This window comes from Hyperolius riggenbachi, chromosome 4, assembly GCF_040937935.1.
Source record: "Hyperolius riggenbachi isolate aHypRig1 chromosome 4, aHypRig1.pri, whole genome shotgun sequence".
Taxonomy (NCBI): domain Eukaryota; kingdom Metazoa; phylum Chordata; class Amphibia; order Anura; family Hyperoliidae; genus Hyperolius; species Hyperolius riggenbachi.
In genome coordinates, this window is record NC_090649.1 from 94,574,109 (window position 1) to 94,598,202 (window position 24,094).

The window sequence follows — 24,094 nt, forward strand, 5'->3', positions numbered from 1 at the left end:
TATGGCTTACTCCATAATCCTGGCAAAGATTTTGTGGGGCAGAGGGAATCCCTCAAGGGAGGCAAGCAATGTTTTAACGTTGAACCGCCTGATCTACCTTGATTGTAAATGTGCAAAATTTGGGGGATTATATTAGTAGGTATCCCTGAATAAAAGGTTGAGTTTCTTGTGGTTCTGTATAGAGCTGTATCAGCGGGAAGACATACAATAACTAAGCTTGCATCCCACGCATCTGTTGTAGGACAGAACACAGGCTTATCCTCCACTTATTCCACTATTGGTTCACTTTTGGCCTCGTTCACAGTGGTGCTGTGTAATGGTCGCCTTGTAACATGGCTTACTGCACTGCAATGCACCACCTATGCAATGTTCACAGTGCATCGGTAGCGTAGCAGTGTAGTGGGTCGCGGTATGGTAATACACAGCATGCAATGCAATACAGATGAACGCATGTGTTAGCTGGTAAAGTGCAGAATACTTTACATTGACTGTATGCGATGCAACACGGCCGTAATGTGCCATACTCCTTTTTGTTCCCTTGTGTTCCTGTTATACAGGGAAGGCAACACAACATCCCACTGTGAACCTGGCCTTCAGCATGAGGCCTCTTGCACACTGCAAGTGATTCCGATTCAGATTCCGCTTTTTAATCAGTTTTTACATCCGATTTAGATTCCGATGTGCAGTTTGCTCCCTGCACACTGCAAATCGGAATCTGAATCGGATGTAAAAACTAATTAAAAAGCGGAATCTGAATCGGAATTACTTGCAGTGTGCAAGAGGCCTAAAAGCGCTCTTAGATTCAACACCAATCATCATTTCTAGGTACATATTCTTACAAGATTGTTAATTTTTTGTAATTACCACAACCAGGAACAAAAACATCACAAAATGATCAGCTGTTTTGTGTATAAAAATCTTTACTGTTTCGCTGTTTATTTTTCACAAATTAGTCAGCATTATACAAGAATTATTTACAACATGAAACAAACGTTACCAGTACTCTGCAGTATTTGGAGTCTGGAAGAACGGGGTCATTCCTAACACTGCAGGTGTTGAAACTTCCAAATACAAAGAGAGAGGGAATGAGGTGTATGTACCAAACTGGGAACCCCCTGGCCCTCTCTACAGATCTCCAAGCATCTCCTATGGCATTATCACAACTGATACTGCAACTCTGCACTGCATGAGAATTTGTCTGCTTTTAAGAGGGTTAAGATTTGGCAGCATGGGGCATATCAGATCATAGTAGGGGTTGGTGACATGATTTGTGAATGAGTGGTTGTGTGATTGCAGTTGCATGCAGCATCCATAGAATTATGTTCTGTTTTAAAGTTTTCAGTGTGGGTACCTGCATGAGACTGCAATCTCACATCTGTTAGATTACCAGCTTCTCATTTACAACCCTCCCCAGAATGAATCATGCGACAGCTGCAACCTTTTACTACAAGACAATTTCATGTTGTCTCTGTTGGAAATTAGTAGTGATGGTCATTGATATGCAAATAATTTCGAGTTAATGCAGCATTATGCAAATTTATAGAGCTTGAAAATGAACCAATCATATCCTGCTGAGGTAAAATTTGATTGGTCCATTTTCAAGCTGCAAACATTTGCATACACAATTTGCATAATCTTGCATCAACTCAAAATTATTTGCATCTCACTGACCAACCCTGTGACTTAAATATTATTATTAGACCAAGTGCTCTAAAAAAAAAAAAAAAAAAAAGATTCAACCCCCCCTCAACGCTGCACTTTATTTGCCTGCATCTCTTGGCAGTGGTGCAAGTCATCTCTAAATAACATTTACCACAGTGCTCTCACTAGATTTGACCCTTGCTGCTTTTGGATTTACTACTTTTGCATAAATGGGTCTGAATGCTTAAAAGGAAACCTGTAGGCTTAGCAAATGTTTAGCTGAATGCAGGCTGCACAATCATAGGATCAGGAGTAGTGCCGCAAGTACAACGTTTCAGACTGGTAAATAAAAACAAATACACCTTTTCACCAGGAGAGACAACAAATTAATGATGTGACATGTTAAAGGTTTGCTGGGCCGAGAGCATCGTAAAGCCTCTGCGCTGACAACTGTACCATCTCCCGCAAGGAACTCATCTCATCTTCATCCACTCCCTCCTCATTCTCCACAGTCTAAAGAGAGAAATACATGAATTCCTTATGGACTAAGGGATGATCAGCAGTGATTTATGAAGAGAGGGTTGTACAACATGGATCAGTTGATTGCATCTCCTGTTAAGATTGCAGGGATATACAGCTATTATATACAAGGCTGGATTTACACTTTTTTTGCACCTATGCCAAGCATGTTGGGGCTCCACATCCATGTGTAGCAGTGCCCCTCCCATTCCATATGCAGCCCCCTCTTCCATGTGTAACATCTGTGTAGTGTAGCCCATTTATTTCATGCACAGCTCCTTTGGGTATCAGCTTCCCTTTTTCATGTGTTAGTCCCCATTTGCAGCCTCCTCTTTCTTTTATAGGTAGCAACTCCTATTTCATATGCAGAAGCCCCCTTAGGCTGCATAGTATTGTATAGCTGGAATGAATACATTATAAAGAAGTATCAAAAATAGAGCACAATGTGTGCACAGCACACCAGTAAACAAATGAAAAGGAATAGAAAAACCCATTTTTGCAAATGTATAAACCAATTTATTAATAATCTTAAAAAAGACACGCAGTGTTAGTCCGTAAAGTGCAAATCCCCATAAGTTAAAAAGACCCAGGAAGCATGTCCTAATCACCAACTGCATGTAATAACCCTGGCAGAGGAGAGAGACCACTCCAGGTAGCGCTCCCTGCCTTAACCCTAAGTGCACTTTGTAAAGCAGGCCTGCAAATAAAGTTCCTGTTGCTATGAATAACACTGGTGCTGTGAACAATAAGCAGGATAAGTTCAACATCCAGCAAATCAACTGCGTTCACACTATAAATGGCAAGCACAAAGTGCATCCAGTCCAATATGCAAATCCAAGCTGCTCCAGTAGGAATCTTGTATATAGTATTATCCTACACAAGCAAAGCTGCAAAGCATAGGCGGCAAATGGCAGTTCACAATGCAAATATATGCTTCAGGATGATGAATGCATCCAACCTAATATGCAAGTCCAAGCTACTCCAGCAGCAAGCTTGTGTATAATATTATGCAGCATAAACAGGGATGGAAAGCATATGCGGCAGGTAGCAGTTCACAGTGCAAATATATGCTTCAGGATGATGGATGCATACAACTTAATATGCAAGTCCAAGCTACTCCAACAGCAAGCTTGTGTATAGTATTATGCAGCACAAACAGGGATGCAGAGCATATGCAGCAGGTAGCAGTTCAAAATGCAAATATATGCTTCAGGGTTATAATAATCAATCAACAGAGTTGTGATTTAGCTTACCAGCACCCTCCTGGGTGCATGCAGTAATTAAAAAGAAAGAGCAATCTAGTCCCTTAGCAGTACATTTTGAAGAATTTCATCAGGGCAATCCAGATGGTATGAAATATAGAGGAATTTATAGATTACAGATTAGTGGGAGACGGGGCGACTTCGATAAGATTTTATATCAGAAGGAATGTATGTGGATTTACAGATGTGATAGTCTAGTGCCCAAAGGTCTCAATTCTGATTTGAATTTAAAAGTGTTCCTGTAGCTGCATATATTTGCACTGTGAACTGCTACCTGCCGCATATGCTTTCCATCCCTGTTTATGCTGCATAATATTATACACAAGCTTGCTGCTGGAGTAGCTTGGACTTGCATATTAGGTTGGATGCATTCATCATCCTGAAGCATATATTTGCATTGTGAACTGCCATTTGCCGCCTATGCTTTGCAGCTTTGCTTGTGTAGGATAATACTATATACAAGATTCCTACTGGAGCAGCTTGGATTTGCATATTGGACTGGATGCACTTTGTGCTTGCCATTTATAGTGTGAACGCAGTAGATTTGCTGGATGTTGAACTTATCCTGCTTATTGTTCACAGCACCAGTGTTATTCATAGCAACAGGAACTTTATTTGCAGGCCTGCTTTACAAAGTGCACTTAGGGTTAAGGCAGGGAGCATTACCTGGAGTGGTCTCTCTCCTCTGCCAGGGTTATTACATGCAGTTGGTGATTAGGACATGTTTCCTGGGTCTTTTTAACTTATGGGGATTTGCACTTTAGGGACTAAAGCTGTGTCCACACTAGACCCGGTTGCAGGACGGACACTGCAGTCCGGATCAGGGGAAGTACCCACCGTACTGCAAACTGATGAAAGTGCATCAGTTTTGCATCAGTTTTGTATCAGTTTCCGTTCAGGTTTTTCCCTGACAGAAAACGTCTCTATCATTAGGAAGGAGTGGGAGGATTTTTTGGGCCAATCATAAAGCTCAGGCTATCCGTTTTCACATCCGTTTTTTGCCTGTGGAGCTGGAGATGCGTTTTCTCATTGCTTTCACTACCCCTGCGTGTATCCGTGGTCCTGATCCGTTGCGTGAAAATGCAGCAGGTCCGGACCTTCCATTCAGGTTTTGAAAACGGATCCCCGCAAACGCAGACGGATCCGTTTTTTACTTGGGTGAGGCTGGCTGCTATTTTAAACATTAGTATCCGGGACTCCGTTTTTCATCAGGTTTGAAAAACGCAGCCACGGATACGTTTCCGGACCTAGTGTGGACCAGCTCTAACACTGCGTGTCTTTTTTAAGATTATTAATAAATTGGTTTATACCTTTGCAAAAATGGGTTTTTCTATTCCTTTACATTATAAAGAAGGCTAGTTTTATGTGACTTGCACTGAGATTTCTGGAATGACTTGAGCTATCTATTGGTGGAATAGATTATATTGGCTGCAGTATCTCGCTTATGTGGCATCTATTGGGAAGAGCTTGTACCTCCTTGCTACTTGAATGCTACACTAGGATTTAGGGCCAACTCACATGGGCTTCTGCTGATGCGTTGGTCTAACGTTTCTGCAAGCGTGCAGAGAAGCATCTTCCAGTGGCTTTCGGCGGATTTCAAGCCCACAGGGAGACACGGAGATGTGGCGATAAGCGACCCTGAGAGCAGCATGTTGCTTCCAGAGTCTGCAGAAACAATGGGAAAAATGGGCACACTGATCACGCTAACTCCAGCGTTGGACGAGAGCCGTGGCTGGCGTTAAACAGAACTGGCCCTTAAAAGCAGCATTTAAAGAGGAACTCCAGTGAAAATAATGTAAAAAAAAAGTGCTTCATTTTTACAATAATTATGTATAAATAATTTAGTCAGTGTTTGCTCATTGTAAAATCTTTCCTCTCCCAGATTCACATTCTGACATGTATTACATGGTGACATTGTTACTGTGGGCAGGTTATGTAGCTGTTTATAGCTGTTCTGGCTGTTGCAGACAGCTGTAAACAGCCATTTCCTGTCTGTGAACATTGTTACATTGTGGCAGTTTGCCCAGAGTACCACGGTACTCAGAGCTTCTTGTGGGAGGGGTTTCACCACAATATCAGTCATACAGCGCCCCCTGATGGTCTGTTTGTGAAATGCAATAGATTTGTCATGTAAAAGGGGGTATCAGCTACTGATTGGGATAAAGTTAAATTCTTGGTCGGAGTTTCTCTTTAAGCTATTTGACGAGGTGAATAGGTCAGGTGTGCTTTAACCAGTTTCCGATCCTTGGTACGTATACATACGCCCCTGTATGCTTCACTTGCGTATCGGGGCATATATATATATATATATATATATATATATATATATATATTTCCCAGCCAGGGCACTATCTGCAAAGAGTTTGTATGTTCTCTCCGTGTCTGCGTGGGTTTCCTCCGGGCACTCCGGTTTCCTCCCACAATCCAAAAACATACGGATAAGTTGATTGGCTTCCCCTAAAATTGGCCCTAGACTACAGTACTTACACTACATAATATAGACATATGGCAATAGTAGGGATCAGATTGTGAGCTCCTTTGAGGGACAGTTAGTGACAAGATATATATATACACTGTACAGCGCTGCGTAATATGTCGGCGCTATATAAATACTAAATAATAATAATATTATATATATATATATATATATATATATATATATATATATATATATATATATATATATATATATATATATATATATATATATATATATATATACACATATGCATTGTTTACTTACCGCCACCAATCGCGATCCCTGCGCCGTTTCTGTTCGCCTTCTTCCCAACCCCTTCCTTCTGTGATCGGTAAATGGAAAACAGCTGTTCCCAAACCCGATCACAGTGTCTGTGACGAATAAGAGCCTGCAGCAGTGAGATGCAGCCTCTCATTCACAAAACCGAAAGCAAACTGTTACACACACACTAGTTATGGTCTACTGTTCACAGCAGACAGGAACCAAGTGTAGTGCCATCTTATGGCCAAAAAGTAAAATGTACCCAAATACACTTTTACATAGAAAAATTAAATACATTTTTTTTATTATTTTTTACCCCTTCCAGTCCTACCTCAGTTACCAAAACAAAACCCTTGTACAAAACAAAAAATACATCTTTTAATAAAATACAAAACAAAAACTACATAAATAGTTACCTTAGTGATTTTTTTTAATATGTATGTCATGAGGATATATTACTGTTGCATTGTAAATAAAGGCTTGTAATCATTGTTATAGTACAGGTAGCCCCCGGTTAACGAATGAGATAGGGACTGCAGGTTCGTTCTTAACCTGAATCTGTTCTTAAGTCGGAACACTGTGCCATCTCTGTCCCCTGTACCTCCTCTGTGCCCCCCCCCCTGTGCCTCCAGTGTCCCCCTCTGTGTCACCTCTACCCTCTGTACCTGCTTATACAAGTTTAAAAGTTTGTAAGTCGGGCGTTTGTAAATCGGGGACTACCTGTATATAAAAGAAACACATCAAGTCTTGGAATCTACAGTTCAGCTATGTTCACATAAATAGTCAGCACTTTTTCAAGTGCTGAGCAATTTCTTTCCCTGCGCTTTATAAGCGCTTTTCTAAGCACTTTTTTTCACTTCCTGACATCAGACATCAGTCAGGAAGTGAACTCTTTCACCCGGAAATGAATAAATACAATGTATTTATTCATGAAAGCGCTGGGAAAAATCGCTATACAAAGTGCTTTAAATTTCCCTATACCTTCCATTGAGGCAAATCGCCCGGTAAACAGTAGAGGCAGCGCTTTTTGGAGCGGATCGGAATCGAACCGCTCATATGTAAACACTCTCATAGGGAATCATTGCACAAGCGCTTTTAGGGCGATATTCAAAATCGCCAGCTCTTGAAAAGAACCTGAAAATGCTCTGGGTGTGAACAAGTCCTTCCAGCAAAAGATCCATCAGTGTTTGAGTTTCACCTACCCTGTTATCCAGAGACAAGACGGCTGTCTTTCCATCTACGGTGACAGTCATGGTGGAGTCGCTGGTGCTCACACACTCTTCACCAAACATGTCCCTGAATAACAAGGGCCAAGAAGACACACATTACATAAACAGGATGAACAACAACACGTAACAAAACTATGCATCTTAAAAATGGAGACTTGAGATAGCACTGGGTATGTGATAATAAAACAACAAGCACAAAACTTGGTTATTAGGCATTAATGCCGAACATTGGCTCAGCAGAACTGAATCCTGAAGTTCCCTTCATCCAGCCAATGCTACCTACTTTACTCAAGTTCATAATAAGCCGAACTCCTTGAAGTCCACAATTAAACAGCAGTCATGTGATCACTGCTCCCCCTTTTTTTTCTTCCTTCTCTCTCTTTCCTTCTCGGCTCTTTTCTTCAACTACTTCCTGATGACGCCAATGGTTATCATCCTCCCAGCTCCGCCTGTCTATCGCTGGACGACAGGCGTTCAGGAAAGTATCTATAAAGCTTAGCCCCCCCCCTCCCCCTCAATTCTCCATTAACAAGCCCAAGATAGCTGGACCTAGTCCTCTGTGGGCTCATAGAAGCTTTTTCTGACGGTAGTAATCTTATTTTAAGTTGCTCTAATGCCTGCTAGATTATGCTACTGGTTATCATGCCTGTTCCCTCCCCACAAAGTTCAGTTAAATGTTGAAGATATCTGTATAAGCTATTTTCACTGTTCTCTTTATGTTGTTTATACCTTTTATGTACAGCCCGAGCTGTTAAAAATTTCAATAAAAACTTTGAAAACAAAAAAAGTGATTGGGTGCATTTAAAGCAGACCTGAACTCTAGCACAATGAAAAGTTTTCATTCCACATACAGTATAAGTGCTGTAGAAATCTACTGCACTGAGCTGTGTGCTTGTTTAGCTGCATCAGAGTGCCATTAGCTTCTTCAGTAGCTGTGAATGAGAGCGCTATGGCTCTGCCTGTACTGGAAGAGATTGAGACTTAAAGTGGATCCGAACTTTTACTCATTGCCTAATTGTGTTCCTTTCCTATTGTTTATAGGGCATTCCTCAAGTCAAATACTTTTTTGTTTTTGTTTTAATGCTCTAATTCCCTATAAACTAAATAAGCCACGCCCACAGGTTTTCAGAGAGCCTTGGCACTTTCAGACAGTAGCAAGGGCTCATGGGAGCTCAGTCTGGGCAGGAGGAGGAGGTATTACTAGCCAGAGATTTCAGAGGCAGAGGGGAGGAGAGAGGAGGAGGAGGGGGGGGGGGGGGGGTAGTTAGGTTTTTTTGCTCCAGATACAGATAAGCCTGCCTCTGTGTAATGTTTACAGACAACATGGCAGCTGTCGTATCACAGGAAGAAATATTCTTATTCTATTAAAGCTGTTTGCAGCTAGATTTGCTGTGTAAACTATCTAAACTTTAGATAAGATATATAGACAAGTTACTTGTTATAGTTTTTCATCTCGAATCCGCTTTAACCTTTTCTGTGCTCCCTACAATGCTAACCCAGTTAAAACTAAAGTTTTTTTTTTAGGATTTCCATAAATTGTAATGAAGAATTTATATCCCCTAAAGGTCATCATCATGCTGTGGCTAATATTTTGGAGCAGAGAGGAAATCTATTTTGCAGATCATAATTGCTTTTCCTGATGTAGAAAGGCATTAGCCATCACTTCCTATTTTCTCCCTTCCCCATAGCAATCAAGTAAACTGAATCTGCACATTTATAGCTTGGTCACCAGTGCTCAAAGGCTGGAGTGACCTGGGGACTACCTAATACACTAGCATGATCCTACAGCCCTAGGGAACTACAAAACTACTGGATGGTCCATCCCAACTTCCTGTATGGCAGTTCAGTTGCTTATATCTGAAGTTGCATGCTGATCCATATTTTTTGAAGACAAGGCAAGGCCAGATTTTTACTCACTGCAGCATGATCTCCAGTCTCTTAATATAGGCTTCCTTGTCTACTTTGCAGGTTCTGTGACTTGCAGCTGGAACAGAAACAACAGTTATCTATAGAAACAGATGCTCATAGTTAGATAGTTATTTGGATTAAAAATAAAAGACATATGTCCATCAAGTCCAACCAGAAAATGAAGTATAACACCAGCCTGCTCCCTCACATATCCCTGTTGAACCAGAGAAAGGTGAAATACCCTTACAAGGCATGGTCCACTTAGCCCCAAAGATTCCTTCCCGACTCCAGATGGCAATCAGATAAAATCCCTGGATCAACACCACCGGAAATTACTTAGTAATTATAGCCATGGATGTCTTTCAAAGCAAGGAAAGCATCTAAGCAGATATAGAATCTGCCATAACAACTTCCTATGGTAATACATTCCACATGTAATCACTTTCACTGTAAAGAATCCTTTCCTAAAGAAAATGGATAAAAAACTTTTTCCTCCATGTGCAGATCATGGCCCCTAGTCCTTTCCACAAGCCTAAAAAGAAAAAGCTCAAGCTATTATATTGCCCGGTTCCCCAAACAACTCATATATAAAGAGAAACTGTAGTGTAAAAAATCGTTCTGAACAGTGCTGCTCAAATCCGGATCCGGCAGACATCCGGATAGTTCTATCCGGATATTTCCCAGCTACCTGTGCGGGGTGGGCCAATCTTACCTGTCTGACGTCTTCTTCAGTCCGTCCCTCTGCGCCTCCCACGATGCGGTCCAAGCGGCGGTCACATGATTACAAATACTTCCTCCTTCCGGGTTGAAGGAGGAAGTGTTTATAATCACATGACACGCGTGGAGCGCATCATGGGAGGCGCCGAGGGACGGATGAAGAAGACGTCAGACAGGTAAGCTTGACCTCCCCCGCCCAGGTTTACTGGGAGATATACGGAGAGCAACTATCCGGGTATCTCCCAGATCCGGATTTGAGCAGCACAGGTTCTGAATAATAACTGCTTAATTTTTTTTTACAACATTCATTTATAATTTTTTTTTAGTCAGTGTTTGCATATTGTAAAATCTTTCCTCGCCCCGAATTACATTCAGAAATTTATCACAGATGGCCACACCTTTAGACCTATCAGGTGCATTCCTACGGAATGTTTGTATACTCAAGTGATTCAAAGCCAGTTAAAATAATGCCTGGTGTCCCAGAATGCCCTGTGGGGGGGGGGGGGGGGAGGTCTCAACAAAGAAACGAGGAGATAGCGAGAGAGTGGTGCAGCGTGGACAGGCACTCCTTACAGCGGTGCATACAAGAGCCAGCCCTGTGGCCCATGAGCAGGGAAGAACCCGATAAAACTCATTTCAAAGTTTAAAAACATGAGTATCTACCTTCAATTTAAAATAAAGTTAATTATGGTTTTACGCTATGGAGAGTGGTATAGTTTCTATTTGTGGTGATTGGTTCGTGAGAATGAGGCACACAGAGGGAGTCCAGGAGTACAATACAGACAGAGGCGGGAGGCATATTTGTTTGCCCCTAAAGCGCTGCAGACCTCTAAGGGTATCCCGAATAATTCACTACATTTGTCACTACTGTGACTTTTATGCGCAAAAAATCTATGTTCTGATTAAAGTCACCAAGTCCTGGCCATGTAAGCGGAATTGTTAGATACTGATTATGCAGATCTTGTCTTCTAGGCAAGTTAAAGTGGCCATACACTTATAGGTTTGCAGCAGATTCTAACATCAGATAGATTTCAGATCAGTGCCACACACTAGGAACAGATTTCCAATAGATTTCAGAATGAAATCTATTGGAAAGCTATCTAAATGCATTATTTGACCATTAGAGCCAATGCAACGCTATGGACCATGGATCTGCTGAAAGCAGCAGATCCACCTAGATCTTCCATCCTGACAGATAGATCAAATCCATCAAAACTGATCGAAATCGACCACAAATCGATCAATCGACAGATTTGAAAGAATCGATTTCTGATCGATCGATTCTATAGAATCTATCGAGCAATCGATGGCCGAAATCGACCAGTGTATGGGCCCCTTAACAATTACAGCAGTATGATTAGACTTGGTCATGGAGCCCCAAACATTTCCCACTGGTGACCAGACACTAGCTATAAATGAAAACAAACATAATCTGTAAAATCTATATGTATGTTCTTACAACTGTTCTCCGAAGCAACAAAATCAGTTTGGTATTTTATTATTCATGTAAAAGTAGTATAGGATCTAATTATTTGTACCACATATACAAATACCAGGGAAATTCAAGGCCGGTACCTTTCTGTGAAACGGGGTTTGACTGCAGTTCCAGGATAACCGTGGCAACAGTGTCAGCATACATGTCATTAGAAGGATTGGCCACCCACTAATGGAAAGAGATATTTCAATCAGTTTTAACAGTTGTCTTACTGTGATAATCAAAGTAGATTTAGCTAGAGCCGGCTGAGATTTTCCCTTACCTCCAGTAACACCATGCTCGGTTCCTTTATTACAGTGATTGCCCTGAAGACTCGTATGCAATCAATCTCATTCACCTCTATCTCTTCAACTTCCCCTAGAAGGGACGAACAACAAGGAACATACAGTGGTGTACATTAGCAGAGCCTTTACTAACATTTGTCTGGATGAGGCTGTAAATGAAAATCCACATTATTTTTAAGAATGTTCCAAACAGTTGTGTTGGCCACGCCTAATGTACTTGCTATCTCTCTGATCATGGGTTTGTTTAGTTTTTCAGCCTAACTATAGCTTGCTTCACTGATGGCGCCTGCTCTTTAGATCTCATCTTGAGAGTTGACAGCAACAGATTCCAAATGCAAATAGCACACTTGAAATGAACTCTGGACCTTTTATTTGCACATTGTAATTGTGATAATGAGGGAATAACACACATTTGGCCATGGAACAGCTGAGAAGCCAAATGTCCCATTACTTTTGCTCTCTTAACAAGAGGGAGGCGCATATGCAAACTGTTGTAATTCCTGCACCGTTCACCTGATTTGGATGTAAATACCCTCAAATTAAAATGGACAGTCTGCAGTTAAACACATAGATGGGGAGACCTGGCAGGAAGTTCAAACAACAGATTTCATGCTGATCATTCAATCAGATACATCCCTCTCTGATCAGATCAACCACTGTATGGCCAACTAGACTAGAAAGTTCAAAATACAGAGACATCAGCCCAAACAATTAGTCATTCATGGTTGGACCTTCCTGTCTGCATAACCTGTGCATTATGGATCCACAGGAGAATATGGCATAGCTCAAGTCTCCAGCATACTCAGCAGACATAAATGTGCAGCCTGTGGGTGGAACTCACCTGTGAGCTGCTGCAGCTGGTAGGATAGCAGGTTGAAAGGACCAGTGTATGGAATGGCTTGCGTCTGAGTTACCGTGCTCATCGCCAGATCCGTGTAACCTGCACAAAGAAGTGGGGCGATTTAATGCCAAAGAATAGAAAAAGCCAGAAGAACACATACAAAGCATTTGGTTTTCTTGCCCACTTGCATAACTGTACTATTCAATGCAGCAAGAAGCCAACACAGGCTGAAACACTTGTTACAGGAGAATCCCTTTATAGTAAACTCCAAGGGACCGGGAAAAAAACATTTTCAAACTCAAGCACAAAGTATACCACAGCACTGTATTTTAATCAAGTTAATAATAAGGAGTCATCTTTTTCTTTTCAATGTTTCAGCAAGTGGGCACAGATGGTGTTAGATCAAAATGCACAGTGCTCAATACGCAGCGATTTACACGCAATATTTGGGCAACAGCTTGCATGGGAAGCATAGGTCTCATCAGTTATTGCAGGTACAGTACTGATGGTGTGCTCCTCTGTCCACATTTCTGTGCAGCCTGGATGATACTGTAGCATTGCAGCCATGCACAAGAAAGAAAAAGATTACGGGCAATTCCCTTAGCGATCAGGCAGCAGCTTACACAGGAAGCATAGGTCTTTCCAGTTAATGCAGGTACAGTACTGATAGTGTGCTCCTCTGTCCACACTTCTGTGCAGCCTGGATGATACTGTAGAGTTGCAGCCATGCACAAGCAAGCAAAAGATTACGGGCAATTCCCTTAGCGATCAGGCAGCAGCTTATACTGGCTTGTGCTTTTGAGGTAATATACGCAGGCCCAGAGTAGTGTGCAGATAGAGTGTAGGCTACAAGTGGCTGCCAGCCCACCCATGGCACTTACCCCTATAGCCGGATACAGAATACCAAAGGGCCCCTCCTACCTCCCCCAAATGTCTTCCCTGGTGATCTAGGGCTTCACCACCAATATAGCTTTGCTGCTGGTCTACAGTGGGCCAAAAAAACATTTGTGGGCCAAATTTGATGGCTCGGAATTTGACATATATGAAATAAATCATCATAAGTTGCCTCTTTTTTTTGAGATGTCACTTTTATCCCTGTAATGCTGAATCCACAATGCCCCCATGTGGTCTGTTAAGATCTTACTATGTAGCATTGCTTTTTGTAATGTACTTGGTTCCAATGTACAACTGGTTCTATGTGAGAACTTTAACTTTTGTTCCACTTATTTCTTTTTTTGCGCTAAACCCTTGCAAGCTCAATAAAGTCTTGTTTGGTAAAAAATAAAGTCTGACTGGTAAAAAATAAAATAAAAAAAGTCTGACTGGATTATCCACATGCTTGTTTCAGGTGTGTGATTCAGACACTATTGCAGCCAAAGAGATTAATGGGACTGGAAGGCAAGTGGCATTTTTTTTAAAAGGAAATAAATGTCAGTCTATCCCTCTCAGGTTAGGGGTACTTTGAATGAGGTGCAGTACATAAGATTGGCTCTGGCTCCCCTGGACCTGTGCTATACAACTTTACAGCTGCTGAGAGTGTAATGCACTCATAAGGTAGTTGTAAACTACAGAAATTGTTTTTTTTTTTATAAAAGTCTGTTGTGAGAGACCAGACTATCTGGCATGCAAGCTGGAAAGTTTATGTTCATATTAAAAACACAGGATACAACCAATAACCAAAAACAAACAAGGCTGTTAGCAAACTATTGCCACATAACACCAATCCTTTGTTCACTACACTGGCTACCCATAAAATTATTTTCAAAATTGGCATGCTAACATTCAAATCCCTACACGACCTAGGCCCGGATACCTGAAGGATTTGTTGCAACTGCATCACACCACCCACAACCTCAGATCAAAAGGATCCAATAACCTGACTGTCCAACTAAAAACCTTTGGAGCCAGAGCTTTCTGTCATGCTGCCCTTCACCTGTGGAATGCCTTGACAAACAATCAAGACAGCTCCAACCCTGGACACGTTTAAACCAAAACTAAAAATCCATCTGTTTAGTCTGGCATTTGTGATCACATAACGTTTTCCCCTGTACACATCACTATGTACTGATCTGAGACAAGCTTATGCGTTTTGGGTCTTACGGGAGAAAAGCACTTTACAAATATTTCATTGTTAAAGTTAAACTACAGTTTTCTTATTTTATAGTCTATATCACAGCTTTCAGTTGTGGATGCAAGCCTGGCTTCAGGGGTATACATCGATAATTTGCATATTCTGTAGTGGTGCATTGTGGGAGACCACAGCTGCTCACTTAAAGCTGAATTGTCACAAATACCTTCTATTTTAAGAAGGCAAACTACACTGAGCTTACAGTGATTGATCTCCGCTCCTGCAGCAGTTACAAGTCAGAATACCTGCAGGAGAGAGCAAGGCTTGCTACACATTTAGGGTACTTACTGGCAAGGTCACTTGGAGACAGGATGTGATAATTAAAGTTTCTCTTTACCAGGATTCCAGAAACCCTCTGACCTTGGTCTGGCTTCTTATCTGCAAGAGAACCCATCACCTGTTGGGAGACAATTGTCTAATAAATCTGCAGTCCATAGAGCACAACTCCCCATTATGTTCAGTACAACATGACCCACAGTAAATATGATGTTCCTGCAATTACTAATCACAGGCATGAAAGCATTTTGATCTGTAATTTGAGTCAGTTGTATATAGCACTGTAAAGTATGGACATTCTCATACAGTATATACTGTAGTAAATAGGAACTCTTTTGGCGGTATCATTGTTACACTGATTTTTTTTTTAAGTCTGATTAGACTATGAAAGTTCACTTGATACTGATACTTAACAGAAAAATAATATCTCGTCAGCCTAATAAGTTAGCACGTTATAGTGACAGTATGGTTAATGTGAGGATAGTTAAAATGGACCTGAACTCTTGCACAGGACAAAAGGAGAGCATAGAGAAATGCACCCTGCATTAGCCTGTCTAATTCCCCCTGATCAGTGATTATTAACAAATTTAATCTGGCAGCTGTGTCAGCTGACTGCCTTGACAGAGCAGCCAATTTGTAAACACAGGATGTTAACCCTATGTCTGCTTCCATGAAAGCAGGAAGTAGACACATTGCAGATTTATTACTTTGTAAACACAGGATGTTAACCCTATGTCTGCGTCCATGAAAGCAGGAAGTAGACACTGCAGATTTATTGCAGGAATTGTATCAGCTGTAACAAAAATGTTTTTATTTAAAGGTTACTATGCTGTTGAATATTTTTTAGAGCAGAGAGGAAATTCTGAGTCTAAGGCTGCTTTAAAATTAGGCTGGATTCAGTGGAATGGAACACAGAACAGCACACCTGTTCAGACATATCCGGTGCACTGCTATTATGACATGTTCCACTTCTGCCCCCCCTCCCCCTCTGAATACATAAAACATTAGTGAGGACAGTGGATTTGAGGGGTCCATCGCATTAGTTTTTCGTGATTATTGCACAACGTTACTGCCACGCACCTGATTGGGCATGTCAACATGCGAACAATTTCAGCCTGCAATTGGTCGAATAGTGCACCAATTTTCATCAGATTTGATCATTATTGAATCTGATGGTCGATCGGCCACCAAGTCTACAGATGTATTGCCAACTTAAAGGGAACCAGAGACGAAGCACCCTTGTGTATTTTACCATATATATCAGTAAGAACATTAGAGAAAACACATACCATGCTCTCTGTTTCATCCTCACTGCTAAAAGTGTCTGTTATCAGCTGTGATAAGAATCCCGGACTGAGCATTCAGTCTGGCTTTGCAGGGAATAATTATAGCGGAGTCACTATAGCAGAGCCACAAGGGGGCAGGCTTGGGCTTGAAAAGACACCAGAGAAGACAGACTCAGCTATAATCTTTCAGTAGCAAAGCTAGACTGAGTGCTCAGTCGGGGATTCTTATCAGAGGTGATAACAGTCAGATTAAACAGAGAACAATGAAACAAAGAGCAGATTAGGTGTTTACTGTCATGTTCCCACTGATTTATAAGGTAAAATAGTATACAAGAGGGTGCTTCAGCTCTGGTTCTCTTTAAGGAAAAAAACATGTTCACCACATCTGGTAAGCCCCATTTGGTCCTCATATTTAAAGAGAACCCGAGGTGGGTTTGAAGAATATTATCTGCATACAGAGGCTGGATCTGCCTATACAGCCCAGCCTCTGTTTCTATCCCAAACCCCCCTAAGGTCCCCCTGCACTCTGCAATCCCTCATAAATCACAGCCACGCTGCTGACAAACAGCTTGTCAGAGCTGGCTGTGTTTATCTCTATAGTGTCAGTCTGCTGCTCTCCCCGCCTCCGGCAGAACTCCAGTCCCTGCATGCATCCCTTCCCTCCCTGCTGATTGGAGGGAAGGGACGGGGCAGGGACCGGAGCTATGCAGGAGGCGGGGGAGCAGCTGAGACTGACACTACAGATGTAAACACAGCCTCACAGCAAGGCTGTGATTTATGAGGGATTGCAGAGTGCAGGGGGACCTTAGTGGGGTTTGGGATAGCAACAGAGGCTGGGCTGTATAGGCAGATCCAGCCTCTGTATGCAGATAACATTCTTTAAACACACCTCTGGTTCTCTTTAAAGTGGATTCGAGACAAACTTTTGCTGCCTTTATTTTCCTGCCCCTTACACATAGTTTATTGGGCATTCTTCCCCACCCAATGTTTTTTTATTTTATTTTATTTATTAGCTAATTGCATGTAAATGAATGTATCCACGCCCCCAGCGCCTAGGCATTCTGAGTCTCACACACAACAATTGAGATGCGCAAATGTATACAAATAAATCAGGTAGTGCGCCAATATTTTTGTAGGCAGTTCAAATTAAGGTTTGATATTAAGCGCTACACAATCCTGCTTCTGAAGGAGGTTTTCCTCCTTCAGAAGCAGGATTGTGTAGCGCTTAATATCAAACCTTAATTCTGAGTCTCATGCTGCAAATGTTCTTGGGAGCTCAGCCTGGGGAGGAGGAGGCTTTTGCTGAAGCATGCACAGATTTCAGAGGCAAGGGGGCGGAGAGGGAAGTGGAGTTTTCACAGGCTGAGGGGTGAAGATGCAGAGAAGCTTGCCTGTGTGTAATGATGACAAGAAGAACATTGCTGCTCTGATTTTATCACAGGAAGAAATGATCATATACTGCTGAAGCTGTTTGGAACTAGATATGTTTTGTAAACCATCTAAACTTTAGATAAGATATAAAGACAAGTTCCTTGCTATATTAGTTTTTCATCTTGGATCCACTTTAACCCTAGAGGAAACCCCGTCCCCCACTGCAATAGCAGGGATACAGATCCGGGACAGAAAGCGGAGGGTCGAGGAGGGCCAGGAGGATGGCAAGGGAGTGAACGGCCTGAAGGCAGCTGGAGGAAACCCCAGGTATGCATGAATAGTTTTTTTTTTTTTTTTTTCAATCTTAGGTACACTTTAAGTGACCTCTCAACCAACGGAAAGACGTAATCCATGTGCCCACTTCACCCCCACAGCAGTTTACAGTCAGAGGGTTGCACAGCCTTTAGGCCAACATATATATAATGAATAGGGGCAGACAACGTACTCCTAAAGTGTATCAGAGATGCACAAGTAACAAACAAAAAAACAAAAAAAAAAGATGCTTCCCACATCCTCACTGGCCCACACTGTTGCCATATCCAAAAACAGCTCGTCAGACAGGTTGACATGGTCACGTTCCTCCTTATGTTCCGTATTGTGCCCGTGCAAGTACGGCCACGCCTGCGCAGTAAGCCAGAGGAGAGCTTGTGCAAGAAGAGAAGTGCGGATGCGACCTTGCAGTGTCCCAGGCAGTGTCAGTGGTCCGGAGGAGAACATGGGAAGCCTCTGCAGGATCCAGAGGCTTCCCTCTCCTTAAGCATCTTATTTTTTAATTGTACTCGGGTTCTCTTTAAAGGGATACTGTAGGGGGGGGGGGGGGTCGGGGGAAAATGAGTTGAACTTACCCATGGCTTCTAACGGTCCCCCGCAGATATCCTGTGCCCATTTAGCCACTCACTGATGCTCCGGCCCCGCCTCCGGTTCACTTCTAGAATTTCAGACTTTAAAGTCTGAAAACCACTGTGCCTGCATTGCTGTGTCCTCACTCCCGCTAATGTCACCAGGAGCGTACTACGCAGGCACAGACCATACTAGGCCTGCGTAGTACGCTCCTGGTGACATCAGCGGGATCAAGGACACGGCAACGCAGGCGCAGTGGTTTTCAGACTTTAAAGTCTGAAATTCCAGAAGTGAACGGGAGGCGGGGCCGGAGCATTGGGGAGTGGCTGCGTAGGCACAGGATGTCTGTGGGGGACCATTAGAAGCCCCAGGTAAGTTCAACTCATTTTCCCCCGACCCCTACAGTATCCCTTTAAGACCGATCCTGCCAGCAGGCAGACCCAGAGCTGTTGGACCTCAAGTACTGCAGGAAACCCTATTTACTAGCGTGTTTCATTTTTCTGTCCACCAAGGATCACTGCTTACCTTAGCCAGCTTCTCTCCCCTGAAGTTTAGAGAAACTGCTTCTGTATTTCTGGGGTTGTGAACCTCAATGTCAACCTCTTCATTGTCCTCGTATTCCCGGATCAAAGCAGCTTTAAGACGTGCCATTTCATTCTGCTCCCCATGTACCAATATCTGCAAATACAACCACCAGTGACTGAGTCAGTGCCATGTGCTGTACAATCCCAGTACAAAACTTTGTGGCTCACAATCCTAAACTGATGCTTGGAAGACGTGTTATGTTAGAAAGAAGAAATCAGATATGACTACACTCTGCAATATTAAACTCACCACATGTGGAGGCTTGAGGGCCCGGATAAACTCGCTGGTCTGCTGGTAATCTGTATGTGCAGAGAAGGAGATGTAGTCTACAGACATCTTCAGAGGCAGCTTCTGACCAGACATGGTGGTGACTTCCTCTGGCTCAGACATAATATGCTGGTAAAAGATGACATAACATTTAGCAGACTTACATTATGGGGCATCGGATCGGATGAAACAGAGGTCCAGAGCAACCAATCACTATTACACTGTTTGCTCAAATAATCTGATCCACTTTAACATTTTCACTGTACCTGTATTTATAAATAAACTCCAAAATACTCACACTATACAAATAAATAGTAGCGATCTATAGTCTACATTTATGTCCACATTTACAAAGCAATTTCTGGAAAGAAAAGTTTCTCCTAATCGGATATCGAACTTATCCACTTCTGGACCTTAGTCATTGAAATCCATGCCATGTTTGTGACCAGTTATCCCTGCCAGGGCGTAGATTTCAAATGCCGCGCCACATGCTCCCGCCGCTGCAGACCACTTGCTCTGCTGTCAGTATGACAGCAGTGCTCCATGCACTGGTCAGGAGTCAATGTGATTGGCTTACAGTGATCACAGGATCAGGAGCCAATAAAAATCGGCTCCTAGCCAACTCTGGGAGCGGGAGTGGGCTGCAGAGATGGTAGAGGGACAGGTCCGTGCGGTGTGACCCTAGCGAGCCCCGTTTTGTTTTTGTTTTCTACCAAAAAAAGTCTCTGGTTATTAAGGGGGGCAGACCCTACTGGTAAGGAAGGGGTTAAAGTTGAACTAGGCAAAGGTCAGATCATGGTACGAGGGAAGTACCAGAACATGTCTGAGATCACCTTCTACTGCCCATCCGTCTAACAGCTTTACTTGGCATATTGTACTGTGTTCTCCCCAGCTGGGTGCTCCACCCAGCTAGTTTTGTTGAGCACCCGGCTGTCATCAGCTCATCTCCTCCTATGCTGTAAGCAGGGAACTGGCATTCTCTCATCACGCCCCACCCGGCTAATTTTTCATGCCACCTGGCTGGAAAAATTTCTGGAGAGAACACTGTTGTATTAATACTCAAACCATTTTGAAGTTTAATTAAATTACCTATCCAGCTACTACTACTGACAGCTACAACTTTCAGATGTGCCTATTTAGGTTTTCTTGCAGCCAGAGTGACAGCCCGCTGTTTGTGTGTATAATTTTCCTTTCTACATCCTTACTTTCTGCTGCAGTCAATTCTTAATTTCCGGCAGGTCAGAGTACTGGAGATAATGTACCTTGCTGTATGTTTGCTAAACAAGCCACACTCAGACACACCCAATACAGTTTCACTAGGGATGTGGAAGGTGAGACAATGCAAAAGAAAAAATAGGCAATGTTGTCAGTGTCTGACAAAATCTTTGTAATAATTTAGCAGGAGGAAGACACTGTTTTTGGTTTTCCATAACAGTGGTGTTACACTTTATGCCCTTCACTTCCTTTATGTTTCTGGCAGCCTAGAAAGCAGAGCTGGGAACACCCGTTAGTGTACTTACTTTTGCCAGTGTGCCCTCCACACAGTATCCAGCAATGATGACTCCATTCCTCTTGTCTGTGCACCAGCTCTCAAACAACTCCCGGGACAAACCACTCTGCATCATACCAGGGGAGGCCATGACCACACTGGGGCCAATGTCATCAAAATGATCCATGCTCTACAGAAAGACATCAAAAACACTAATATACAAACCGCATGACATGTCAAACAGGCTTTGAGTATAAAGATGAACACATTCATATTCACTGTGTATTAAAAGATCTGTACAGTAAGAGCTGGTCCACACTAGGTCCGGAAACGTATCCGTGGCTGCGTTTTTCAAACCTGATGAAAAACGGAGTCCCGGATACTAATGTTTAAAATAGCAGCCAGCCTCACCCAAGTAAAAAACGGATCCGTCTGCGTTTGCGGGGATCCGTTTTCAAAACCTGAATGGAAGGTCCGGACCTGCTGCATTTTCACGCAACGGATCAGGACCACGGATACACGCAGGGGTAGTGAAAGCAATGAGAAAACGCATCTCCAGCTCCACAGGCAAAAAACGGATGTGAAAACGGATAGCCTGAGCTTTATGATTGGCCCAAAAAATCCTCCCACTCCTTCCTAATGATAGAGACGTTTTCTGTCAGGGAAAAACCTGAACGGAAACTGATACAAAACTGATGCACTTTCATCAGTTTGCAGTACGGTGGGTACTTCTCCTGATCCGGACTGCAGTGTCCGTCCTGCAACCGGGTCTAGTGTGGACCCAGCCTAAATGTCATGGCAATAAAGCAGGTGGGTGGGGTACAGTGATATATATCCAAAGAATAAAAATGAAGGTAATTTCTATAAACAAATCACAATGATTATCTCCACTGGTGGTGAGACATTGTTACCTCCTTTTCCTTCAGATACAAAACGACCTAATGAAAGATAATAATTCTAACATTTGTATAGCACTTTTCTCCCGTCAGACTCAAAGTGCAACTTTACACTTATCCAGGTAAAATTAAAGGACAACTGAAGTGAGAGGTATATGGAGGCTGCCATATTTATTTCCTTTTAAATAATACCAGTTGCCTGGCAGTCCTGCTGATCTATTTGGCTGCAGTAGTGTCTGAACAACACCAGAAACAAGCATGCCACTAATCTTGTCAGACCTAGCAATGATATTAAAAACACCGGATATGCTGCATGCTTGTTCAGGGTCGATAGCTGTAAGTATTAGAGGCAGAGGATAAGCAACATAGCCAGGCAACTGGTATGGCTTAAAAGTAAATAAATATGGCTGCCTTCATATCCCTCTCACTTCTCTATGGTATCCAGAGCCCTCCCTCTACATCAGGCATGTCAAACCAGTCCTTCCAGGGCCGAGTTCCTCACACATTTCTGACACATCTCAAATGAATTGATGGGTCTGAATCAGGAAAGGCGTGGCTCATCAGGTAGAACACATTCTTCTCTTTCTCAGTCTGTACCAGTCGGTGTTACAAACCCTACTCCAAAGAGCCAAATTAATCCATGCCATGCACTGATGAGGATCAAACAATCCGAAACAGCCTGGATGCATGTTGGATTATTATGGCTCTGTACAAATTAACAAGCTGACATCATGGAATTCCAGCAGTTCTGGAGGTGTGTTTAGCTTCTAAGGGTAGAATGGTTAATTTGCATATATTCAGCAGTGTTGCACTGGGAGACATCTCAAGCTCACTCCAACCTGAATTATCGCAAATTCTTTCTGTTTTAGGAAAGCAAACTTTGTTTTTCTCAGTCCATCCTAAACGCTGGCATGATATGGCCCTCCAGGCCCAGAGTTCGGCACCTGTGCTCTACATAAAGTGGGTGTGTATTAAAACAGATTTTTTTTTTCTGAGTCAGATGCCTTTCAAGCTGTTGCTTTGTAACCTACACTTGGAAAATGATTCATGGAATGTAACAGATTGCTGAGCACTCCACCTCTTCACTCCGGTGTCTATAATCAAACACCAGACAAGGCACAGAATAAGAACAGTAAGCGCTGCTTCTGTGGGCAGCACAATGCCAGTATGAAGATACCAGTTTCAACTACTCTTTGGCAAAGCAGGACATTATGATGTTGAGCTTCTAGATAAAACAAACCTTAAGATTGCTGATGTGTTTAAAGACAAAGGGGTTGTTGATGTTGATCTGCTTGCGGATCTTGTCGTTCATGGCATTGACGTAGGTCTGATAGACGGCCATACATTTCTTTGCCAGGGAGGAAGCGTAGTATATGGGGATGTCATGCAGCTCGGGGTGGTTCTGCCAATACTCATCTGCAAGAAGGTGATACACAAACACCAATCAGAGTCTGAGGATTTTCATGTGACAATTCATGCATTGCATAAAGTCCACAATGCTATCTATACACTGAGGCAGTAAATATATTTCAGATGTACGAACCATACCTATCACCAAGCACTAAACAACAGCTATGTCTGGTAATAGTAATGATGATGATAATAATAATAATTGCAGTATTTGTATAACGCTTTTCTCCCATCAGACTCAAAACGCTTGCGAGGCAGCTGCTAGAGCGCACTCAGTAGGCAGTAGCAGTGTTAAGGAGGCCACACACGATACAATAAAATGATCCGATTTTACAGTAATTCGATAAAAACTATCGTATCTCTCGAAAAAAAACGAAAGCTTTTTTTTTCATTCGACTGAAAAATCCGATCCGATTTTACATTTTTTTTCGATCCGGAATGCCAGATATTTCTACTAAAGATTATATGGTGTGTGTTGGATTGTTAATTTATTAATATACACACCCTAGCAACTTTCTGAGTTTCCAATAATTTTTATCATAATTGAGGAAAAAATTGAACATAGGTGTGTGGTACATTGGTCATATTTTTGAAATGTTACAATCAGTAAGTTTGATTGCAATTCTTAAATTGAACAGATATTTAAAAAATTGTATGGTGTGTGGCCACCTTTAGGGAGACTTGCTCAAAACTCCTTACTGAATATGAAGAGCCGAGATTTGAACCCAGGTCTCCTATGTCAGAAGCCTTAACCATTACACTATCCAGCCAAAAATTGCCAAGCATGGAGATGCTGGAAGAATATGAAAGGCTCATGGAAGTAGAAAGCTACGATCAGACATTACATAAT

At 42.3% G+C, this 24,094-nt stretch overlaps 1 protein-coding gene across 1 annotated transcript in view; it reads right to left on the minus strand.

The window, feature by feature from the left end:
* Positions 1-902: 902 nt before the first annotated feature.
* CPSF3 (cleavage and polyadenylation specific factor 3) overlaps positions 903-24,094 on the minus strand; it is a 36,075-nt gene continuing 12,883 nt past the window's right edge. The window contains exons 8-18 of the mRNA XM_068280322.1: positions 23,075-23,250; positions 20,970-21,128; positions 19,432-19,578; positions 19,123-19,275; positions 15,053-15,161; positions 12,637-12,735; positions 11,774-11,868; positions 11,592-11,679; positions 9,309-9,375; positions 7,365-7,458; positions 903-2,154 (exon numbers count right to left, since the gene is read on the minus strand). Of these exons, the coding sequence (XP_068136423.1) occupies positions 2,044-2,154; positions 7,365-7,458; positions 9,309-9,375; positions 11,592-11,679; positions 11,774-11,868; positions 12,637-12,735; positions 15,053-15,161; positions 19,123-19,275; positions 19,432-19,578; positions 20,970-21,128; positions 23,075-23,250 (1,298 nt within the window). The 3' untranslated portion in view covers positions 903-2,043. The remainder of the gene's footprint in view (positions 2,155-7,364; positions 7,459-9,308; positions 9,376-11,591; positions 11,680-11,773; positions 11,869-12,636; positions 12,736-15,052; positions 15,162-19,122; positions 19,276-19,431; positions 19,579-20,969; positions 21,129-23,074; positions 23,251-24,094) is intronic.